Genomic DNA, 10,638 nt, shown 5'->3' with positions numbered 1-10,638 from the left:
TGGCTGGCGCCTTAGCCGGTTGAGCTATAGGCGCCGAGCCGAATGCATCAATTTTCAAGTTGATAACTGCTTTTACTTTATAGATATAACACAGACATACATAATTTATCCCAGTTAAATTGTCATCCTCATTTTTATAGGTTTATGTATATCTTTAACGTAAATTATTATTGAAATAGAAATCTTTTTTTTCTTTCTTAGCCTCAGCAAGTGTCAACATTGGCCAGTTGGAACATCAGCTTATATTGTCAGTGGATCCCTGGAGGATTCGACAGATTTTAATTGAATTACATGGCATGACTTCTGAGCGCCAATTCTGGACAGTGTCTAATAAGGTAAGAAACCCTGTGTGTAAAATAAATAAGAAAATTACCCTTTCTTTTCTTTTTTTTTTCTTTTGATGGTGTCTCATTATGTTGCTCAAGTTGGTCTTAAACTCCTAGACTCAAATAATCCTCCTACCTCAGCCACCAGAATAGCTGGGAATACTGGAGAGTGCTACTGTGCCTGGCTTACCCTTGTTTTCTTTCTTTTTTTTTTGTAGTTTTTGGCCAGGGCTGGGTTTGAACCCACCACCTCTGCCATATGGGGTTGGTACCCTACTCTTTTTGAGCCACAGTCACTGCCCCATATTTTCTGATTTAATAGAAAAGCTGTTCTCTGACCATTTTGAGACTAAAGACCCCTTTTACCTAATAATTTTTGAACCTTCACATAACCACAATTACACTTTTAACATCCATTGACGGAGAAAAGAGAAAATGTCAGGAAAAAAGACTTAAATCAGTAACATCTAAAAATGAGTTTATATTTAATTTGTTGTCAAAATATCTACATGTATTTTAAATATACCTATAAATATATATATATATGGTATATTATTTATGCAGTCTGTAGCTAATACTTGCTATGTGCTGTTGAGGGTATTTTTGTTTTTTGGTTTAATACCTCCTTGAAATCTGAAGCCTACAGCATAGAACCAGTTCATTAAAACTTTATAAGGGCAGCGCCTGTGGCTCAGTGGGTAGAGTGCTGGCCCCATATACCTAGAGTGGCAGATTCGAACCCGGCCCCAGCCAAACTACAACAAAAAATAGCTGGGTGTTGTGGCTGGTGCCTGTAGTCCCAGCTACTCAGGAGGCTGAGGCAAGAGAATCGCCTAAGCCCAGGAGTTGGAGATTGCTGTTAGTTGTGATGCCATAGCACTCTACCGAGTACGATAAAGTAAGATTCTGTCTATAATAAAGAAACTTCTTTATAAGACATTTTTGGTTTTAAATGTACTCTTGAAAACTCCCAGCTAATGTATTTACCTGTTTCTAAGTTTATCTATTGAAAAGTTTTTCTGCATGGAAAATGCAAATAAAAATAACTTTTAGGCCAGGTGCAGTAGCTCACGCTTGTAATCCTAGCACTCTTGGAGGCCAAGGTGAGTAGATTGCCTAAGCTTCCAGGTTTGAGACCAGCCTGAGCAACAGTGAGACCCCATCTCTAAAACCTAATGGGGCATTGTGGCTGGTCCCAGCTACTTGGGAGGCTGAGGCAAGAGAATTGCTTGAGCCCAAGACTTTGAGATTGCTGTAATCTATGATGCTATGGCATTCTACCAAGGGTGACAGAATACGACTCTGTCTAAAAAAACAAAACAAACAACTTTAAAATACCGTTTCAGTGGATTGTAGCTTAGAAATACAGGGGTAGTAATCTACAGAGACAGGAGTAATTAAAGCAACGTGGCAGTGCTTCTAACTAACTGCATAACCCCCCCCCACACACACACATTGAAGATGTAGTAAAGCAGCCAGAAATTCATGTATTACTTTATATGACTTAAACATACTAAGTGCAAAGGAATGAAAATTGCTCTAAACATGGGCTCCCTCGGTATTGATGCTGTTTGTTAGTGTTAATTTTTAAGATGAATACAGCATGATGGTTATGAGAGGGGGTTCTGGGACTGCCTGCCTGAATTTGCATTCGAGCTCCATACTTAACTATACAGTCTAGATCAAGTTACTAACTACTGTGTGCCTCAGTTTTCTGTAAAGTGGGAATAATAGTATCTACTTGGTAGTATTGTTGTGAGGATCACATGAGTTAGTACATTATAAAACTCCTAGTTTGGGGAGTTTTCTTTTTTCTATAGGTATCTTCAGAAAGTCCCAATCTGTTTATTACTGGCTCATTGTTAACATTTCATTTTGATTAGTTTTATTATAGGTATAATTTTCCTTTCTCTTTAGAAAATGATCTATAAATGACTTTTTAAAATGTGATGAAAGATTATTGAAAGATTCTTATCTAGATTTGGCATTCTCTCTGTGTATTTATGTACTTTATGTATTTTTATTTCTTTTAGTGGGAAGTACCTTCTGTCTACAGTAGTGTTATCCTGGGAATTAAAGATAGTTTAACAAGAGATTTGGTTTACATTCTCATGGCCAAAGGTTTGCACTGCAGTACTGTTAAGGTGAGTAAAAGTGTGCATCAAATATTTTTGTTGGGAATGTGCTTTTCTTGATTTTAAAATCACAGTTATAGGCCTAAAAATTTATTTAAAAAGGTGTTTTGGGTTGCCTTTTTTCTTTATCCGTGTAATTATGCTAACATGGTTGTGGACATACAGATACTGTTCTGCACCTTTTTACAAATCAGGAGAATATAAGAAAGTTATTATTTGGATTCACTTAGTAAAGACTGTATACTGAGATTAAAAAACATAATCTCTTAACATTATTTTGGTATGGTATTTTACCTAAGGAGTTTATAGTCTGTTTGGAAATTTGAGACATGAGTGAAATCTTTTTTTTTTGAGACAGATTCTCACTACTTCCGCCTTGGTAGAGTGCCCAGGCGTCATAGCTCACAGCAACCTTAAACTTTTGGGCTTATGAGATTCTCTTGCCTCAGTCTCCCAAGTAGCTGGGACTACAAGTGCCCACCACAATGCCTGGCTATTTTTTTTTTTTGTAGTTGTCATTGTTGTTTAGCAGGCCCAGGCTGCGTTTGAACCTGCCAGCCCTGGTGTATGTGGCCGGTGCCCTAGCCACTGAGCTACGAGCACCGAGCTGAGACTGGTCGTGTTTTATGTGCTCAATTCCCATGTTGCTACTGGCTGCCATGTTGGATAGGGCATTACTGGATAATTTTTAGCCATTGAAAAATTTTAATGGAACGTAGTCAGTAAGTTTTCTCTTTCCACATCTAAAATAACATTTATTTGGCACCTAGCCTGTTTTGCGATTTCATATACTTTTATTCTTTCATTTATTCACAAAAAGTTGTGTGGAAGGTGCTATCAGTTTCATAGGTAAGAAATCAGAGACTAAAAGGTATTAAATTGTCCAATGTTACAGAACTAGTAAGCATAAGTGTTAGAAGGGATAAAGAGATCATGTTAGAGAAATATGTAGGAAGTAAAAATCTAGAATTGATTGTTAACTGATTTGATGTGGAAGGTACTGGGGAGAAAAGAATTGAGTATAATGCTCAAGTTTCTAGTTTGGACATCAAAGAATGGATGACAGTGCCAGCAAGTGAATGTGCAAAAAACATTTTGAAGGGCAGATTATGAATTCATTTTTACAGTGTTTAATTTGAGGCTGTAATCGGAAACATGAGCCTGAAGCTTGGGGAGTGGTCTGGCCTGGAGTTATAGATTTTAGAGTCAACAGTCTTCCCCCAGGGAAAATATCTATAGAGCACAGAGCCCTGGCTAATGTCAACACTGGGTCCGAGAAGGAGTGGTGTAATGGTATGAGGACCAGAAAAATAATGCAGTCTCACTAGCCAACGGAAAGAATTATCAAGGAAAAGGCAGTACTTAGCACTGAAGTATAGTCTCTAATTCTAGTAAGATAATGGAAAAGTGTGTAATAATTGGACAAATAGAAGACCTTTGGTTTATAAGAGCTGTTTCTTTGTAGTGATGGGTAGAAGTCAGGTTGTGGGAATGAATTAGGCATTCAGAGGAAGAAAATGAGTAAAGACTCGTCTTTGGAAAAGTTACAGTGAGATGGGTAAGAAAGGACTTGGATTGTGGCATGTTTGATTTATTAGCAAATTACATAGGCTAATAGAGTGGTGTGCAAAGATTGTAGAATGCAAAACCTATTGAAGGTCAAAGGTGGGGAAGACTGCTTGAAATATTTTACATGTTATAATACAGAAGTCTTTGTTATTTCATAATATTTGTAAAACTTATTTAATAATTCAGTATTTTATATTGCTCATTGGATTTTTAAAATTATGAAGGGATAAAATTTTTATTAGAATAAATCTACAATACAGAGATGAAAAAGAAAAGATAATCTAGCCTCACTCTCTGGGATGGCAATGTTGTCTGTTTAATCCTTCTCCTCTTTGCTCAGTACTCATAGAAGCACACGTTTTTGACTTGGCAGGAAGGTGACCAGGCTGTTATTTCTTTTTATAGGACTTTCCCCATGCCAAACAGCTCTTTGCTGCTTGTTTGGAGTTGGTAACAGAGTTCTCACCAAAACTTCGTCAAGTCATGCTAAATGAGATGTTGCTTTTGGATATTCATACACATGAAGCTGGAACAGGGCAATCAGGAGAGAGACCGCCTTCTGATCTTATTAGTAGGGTTCGAGGATATCTGGAAATGAGGCTTCCTGGTAAGACTATTTCACAAAGACAAATTTCAGAAATTCAGCACTGAAAAATTATGTGGAAAGACCTAAAAGAGCACTTCCTTCACTTTTACCACTTTTAAAAAAGTTATTTCTCTCCTAAAACAGAATTTGGGTTTGTAGTTCACTGGGGAATATTGCAAAAAAGAGGAGAAATTATTCATTTCCTAGGATACTGATAACAAAAGTACCACAAACTAGGTGACTTAAAAGCAACAGAAATATATTCTCTGTATCTAGCTTCCAAAACTGGGTTTGCAGGGCCATGCTCTCTCCAGAGACTCCAAGGAACAGTCCGTCCTTGCTTCTTCCTAGCTTCTGGTGACTCCTAGCAATCTTTGGCCTTCCTTGGCTTTATACCCGCTTTGCTCTTGTCTTTGCCTCTGTCTTTACATGGCATTCGCCCTGACATGTGTCTGTTTCTTCTCTTCTAAGTACGCCAGTCGTCGGATTTAGGGTCAGTCCTCATCTAGTATGATCTCATCTTGTGGACATGAATTTTGGGGGGCTGAGGTGGGAGGATCACTTGAGCCCAGGAATTTGAGGTTGCTGTGAGCTAGGCTGATGACATGGCACTCTACCCAGGGTGACAAAGAAGACTGTCTCAAAAAGATAAATAAAATGAAAATAATTTCTGATAATAGTGCATTTGTTGAACAAGTAAATGATTTGTCTCTTATGAGTTCCCTTTTAATAAAAAAATTATTAAAAAGGACAAATAATATCATCTCAGATTTGTTACAGTTTTATATGGTTTACCTGTTCCTTTGCTGTAAACGTGGTAAAAGTTTTATATACTACACCATTTTGTACGTGTTTTATTTGTGTGATTATTATCTGCTCATTTCAATTATAAATTTTTGGAAGACAGGTATCTATTCTCAGAGTTATACAGTAGAGTATTGGGCCCCTAAAGGTTAAATAATTTTGTGGATTAATAGTGGGGACCGTGTAGTTTATTGCTGGGAAATATTAAACTTTCCAGAAATAGAGGTTAAATGTTAGTATTTTTCAGTTTTTATCTGTAGCTTTTGGTTTTTTTATTCAGTTGAAATCTGGGCAAATGTTTGTTTTGTTCCCATTTTAATGTTGAGATGGAAATTCCAACTATGTTCTTTGCTTTTTAGATATTCCTCTTCGTCAAGTTATAGCTGAGGAGTGTGTTGCTTTTATGTTAAACTGGAAGGAAAATGAATACCTTACTCTGCAAGTTCCTGCACTTTTGCTTCAGAGTAATCCATATGTAAAGGTAATTAAGATTAACCTAAATAAAAGGATTATTAGAATTGATACTCATTTCTTTAGACATTCCTTACTTTGGCACTCATCTGACTTCTGTGATACAGTGTAAGGTTAGGCAAATGCTTGTTGGTTTGTAGTTAAAGTATAGTTGTCAATAATTCACACATGTGATTTTGTACCTGCTATCTAGGATTCATGAGGATGTAGTTACAAATTAGTTAGAAGACAACACTTAGCTATAATTCTAAGGCAGTGTGAAGTTAGTCAACTTTTCTTGCTTTGCTGGCTGTGATCAAACTCTGGGACTGGTGGGAACCATTAAGAATGTATTTCTTTCTACCTATTTTCCATTTGAACACTTTGTCCTTCTTAAGAACCTTGAGTTTGCTATGTCTGAATTTAGAGCATGTTCATTAATGAATTAATAGCATAGTTGCTGTTAGCAATTATACACATATGAAAGAATACATTCACTAAATGGATAGTAAGTTGTTGATTTTATCTCTCTCTTTCTTTTTTTGAGATAGTCTCAAGCTATCACCCTGGGTAGAGTACCATGGCATCCCAGCTCACAGCAACTGCAAATTCTTGGGCTTAAGTGATTCTCTTGTCTCAGTCTCCCAAGTAGCTGGGACTACAGGTGCCAGTTGTTGCAGGTGTCATTGTTGTTTTAGCTGGCCCAGGTGGGATTCAAGCCCGCCAGCACCCTATGTGGGTGGCACCCTACCCACTGAGCTATGGGCGCTGCCCTGATTTTATCTCTCTTAATTACATCTGTCTTGTGCAACCTAAAATGCTTCTGAGTGCATAAAATATGAGAACTAAAGAGAAATGAGAGGTTTTTCCTAAGATTATAACTTTTCTTGAGTAGTGGGCTTTTTCCTCTTTTGCCTTTATAGTTAAAAAAACAAAACATTTAATGGTTGAACATTTTCACATGTACTTCTCCCCCTTTTGGGGTACATTTGGTCCTTCAAATTTCTTATTTTTTGGTTTGTAATTCTAGTACTCTGGGATGCTGAGGTGGGAAGATTGAGACCAGCCTGAGCAAGAGAGGGACCCCATCACTACTAAAATAGAAAAACTAGCTGGGCATCATGACAGGTACCTTATTCCCAGCTACTCTGGAGACTGAGGCAGGAGGATTGCTTAAACCCAGGAGTTCAAATTGCTGTGAGCTAGGCTGATGACATAGCACTGTAGCGTGGGCAGCAGAGCAGCAGAGTAAGACTCTGTTTCAAACAAAGAAAAAAATTTCTAATTTTTTTTTTTGAGACAGAGTCTCACTGTGTTGCCCTCGGTAGAATGCCGTGGTGTCATAGCTCATGGCAACCTCAAACTCTTAGACTTAAGTGATTCTCTTGCTTCAGCCTCCAAGTAATGGGGACTACAGGCAACCATTACAATGCCTGGCTATTTTTTGGTTGCAGTTGTCATTGTTATTTAGCTGGCCTGGGCTGGATTTGAACCCGCCAGCTCAGTGTATGTGGCTGGTGCCGTAACCACTGGGCTATGGGTGCTGAGCCAAAATTTCTAATTTTTAAATTCTTCCTTATCTATCCCAACTTGTTGTTAATATACAGTCCTTTAAGTCCATGCTTCTTTGGTATATTGGTATCAGAACTCTTGGTATATTGTACCAGTGTTTCACTTTTGTCTTTAGTTATTTTTTTATTTATGTTTCATGTATGCCCTTTTAAAAACTGAACTCATTAGGTCAGGCTTGGTGGCTTACACCTGTAATTCTAGCACTCTGGGAGGCTGAGATGTGAGGATCCCTTGAGCTTAGAGTTTGAGAGCAGCCTGAGCAAAAGGGAGATACCGTCTGTGCTAAAAATAGAAAAACTAGCCAGGCATTGTGGTGGATGCCTATAATCCCAGCTACTTGGGAAGCTGAGGCAAGAGAATCACTTAAGCCTAAGAGTTGGAGGTTGCTGTGAGCTGTGATGCCACAGCAGTCTACCGAGGGCAACATAGACTCTGTCTCCAAACAAACCACCACCACCACCAACAACAACAAAACTTGACTTTTAACTCTTTGAAGATTTGATTTCTTGGGCCGGGTATGGTGGTTCATGCTGTAATCCTTGCACTCTGGGAAGCTGGGACAGGTCGATTGTCTGAACTCAGGAGTTTAAGACCAGCCTAAGCAAGAGTGAGACCTCATCTCTAAAAATAGTTGGGCATTGTGGTGGGCACCTATAGTCCCAACCTACTTGGGAGAATGAGGCTTGAGAATCCTTGAACCCAAGAATTTGAGGGTGCTGTGAGCTATGACGCCATGACACTCTACCAAGGGCAACAAAGTAAGACTCTTGTATGACCAAAAAATAAATAAATAAATAAAATTGTTGATTTATTTTTTCCCTTTTGTGTTTACATTTTTTCAAAAAATTATTCTCATACTTGAATTATCCTTTTCTTTGGAATTTCAGGCATTGAATCTGTTTTATCTCTTGTGAACTTTATGTGATGAGTTCCTAATATTTAGGGTGCTTATCTGATTATGCGTTTAATAAACTCTCAGAGGAGGGAACCATTTTGTTCCAAGGTTATCATTTACACAGAGTTGTAGCTTGTTGCTCAGTGTTCAGACAGTATAGTAGCTCCCCTCTTCACTTCCTCTAGCAGTGAATTCTGTTGAGCTGTGCACCAAAAGAGATGGGCACATGTTTGAATAACTGAGGCTCTGAAATGTGTAAGGACACAGAACATTGTGTTGCAAGTTGCCTAACTCTGGGTGAGTTTATCTCACTGCTCCCTGCAGTCCCCTGGAACTGGCCCAAAAGGAGGGAGGATGGGTTGTGACCTGGCTAATGGGCAGTCACTGAGGCATCTCGTCCTGTCATCTGGTGATTAGGGTTTTGTGTGCCACCTTCTACACTGGGCCCCTTTCTCCTTCATTAAAGTCAAGGAAAAAGAAATCATAGAAGTCTAGAGTAAGGGGTTGTGTTTTGAAAATAATAATTTAGAGCAGTTTCCAAACTTCTAATTCGATACGAAATATACATAAGAATAGGGAAAAGTCTGAAAGGATATCAATAACATGATCTCTGGAATATTAAGTGAGTTTAATCAGTTTTATTTTCTATTCCATTATGTATTTTCTTATTTATTTGAATATAAGTTATATAACCACAAAGGAATGGAAAAAACCTTAACTATGTGACTAAAACATACCTTTTGAAATAATTACACAACTGTCTAGACTGTGCCTTGGATCAGAGTGGAAAGGGCATAGGAGATGGTGGTAGTAACAATGTGGGATAAACCCCCCCAGCTTTTAATATGACCTACAAGGTTCTGAGGCGTAAATCCTTCTCTTCCAGGTGTACCTCCCCATGTCACCTCTGTGCTGCAGCCACGTGCTCATGCAGTGTTTCTCATGTCCCTGTGCTTTGGCACATGCTGCTTATTTTTTTATCTAGCTAGGTAGGATTTGATGCTTTTCCCAGATTATTTTCTCAGTAAGAGTAAGTCACTTTCTCATTTTGCTACCTTTGTAGTGTGATAGTGGTCCTTTTACAATTTTACTGTTGATATATTCTTGTATTAATACTGTATAGTTTGGCTCGGCACTTGTGGCTCAAGCGGCTAAGGCGCCAGCCAGCCACATACACCTGAGCTGGTGGGTTCGAATCCAGCCCTGGCTGCCAAAAAACAATGACGGCTGCAACCAAAAAATAGCTGGGTGTTGTGGTGGGCGCTTGTAGTCCCAGCTACTTGGGAGGTGGAGGCAGGAGAATTGCTTGAGCCCAGGAGTTGGAGGTTGCTGTGAGCTGTGATGCCATAGCACTCTACCCAGGGCAAGCTAGGGCAAGCCTCTAGCTTGAGGCTCTGTCTCAAAAAAAAAAAAAAATAAATTAAAAACTAAAAAAAGAAAAAATATATAGTTATTTGTTTGCCTGTCTTATAGGATGGTGATCTTCTTAAGGGTAGTTTGCTTTTATATTCTCCTGCTTTCCATGATGCCTAACATATGGTAGGTGTTCACAAATGTTTGTGGAATTCAATTGATTTGGGGCCTAAGACCTCTAAAAATCCTTTTAATTAAATTTATTTAATAAATTTAGTGACTGTCGATAAGCATGTGATTCCTGAAACAAAATGAATTTGGGGTAAGGAGCTACAATAGCCCTGCATCATACTACAGCAGATACCTGCATATATTGCAGTGTGACTTGTTGGAGAACAGAATGTTAGGTGGACACCCAGTGTCCTACTAGACCGTGGATCCTCAATGTCCATTCACATGGCGTAGGTAGGGTTCTTGTTATTCTTACTAGGTTTTTCTGCAACCAAACTATTGTTAACTTTCTTGGGTGTGATCATGGAGTTGTGGTTATGTAGAAGAATGTTCTGTCCTTTTCCCCCAGATACATACTGGGGAAAAAAAAAAGATGTATATTGGCCAGGTGAGGTGGTTCATGCCTATAATCCCAGAAATTGGGGAGTTGGAGCTGGGGCAAGTGGATTACCTGAGCTCTGGAGTTCCAGACTAGCCTGAGCAAGAGACAGACCCTGTCTCTACTAAAAAAAATAAAATAAAATGAGGCCGGGCATAGTGGCTCACTCCTGTAATCCTAACACTTTGGGAGGCCAAGGTGGGTGGATTACTTGAGCTCACCAGGTTCAAGACTAGGGTGAGCCAGAGCAAGACCCTGGCTATTTTTAGAGATGCCATTGTTGTGGCGGGTGCCTGTAGTCCCATCTAATTGGGAGGCTGAGGCAAGAGAATCACTTG

General features: G+C 38.9%; 1 protein-coding gene across 1 annotated transcript in view; it reads left to right on the top strand.

The window, feature by feature from the left end:
* INTS8 (integrator complex subunit 8) overlaps positions 1–10,638 on the top strand; it is a 57,063-nt gene that overhangs the window by 30,399 nt on the left and 16,026 nt on the right. The window contains exons 13-16 of the mRNA XM_003782471.2: positions 202–335; positions 2,360–2,470; positions 4,436–4,637; positions 5,780–5,901. Coding sequence (XP_003782519.1) covers positions 202–335; positions 2,360–2,470; positions 4,436–4,637; positions 5,780–5,901 — 569 coding nt within the window. The remainder of the gene's footprint in view (positions 1–201; positions 336–2,359; positions 2,471–4,435; positions 4,638–5,779; positions 5,902–10,638) is intronic.

The sequence above is a fragment of the Otolemur garnettii genome, unplaced genomic scaffold, assembly GCF_000181295.1.
Source record: "Otolemur garnettii isolate 467f Iridium unplaced genomic scaffold, OtoGar3 scaffold00004, whole genome shotgun sequence".
NCBI classification, from domain to species: domain Eukaryota; kingdom Metazoa; phylum Chordata; class Mammalia; order Primates; family Galagidae; genus Otolemur; species Otolemur garnettii.
Note: the sequence above shows the minus strand (reverse complement) of the source record. Positions and strands in the feature narration are given on the sequence as shown.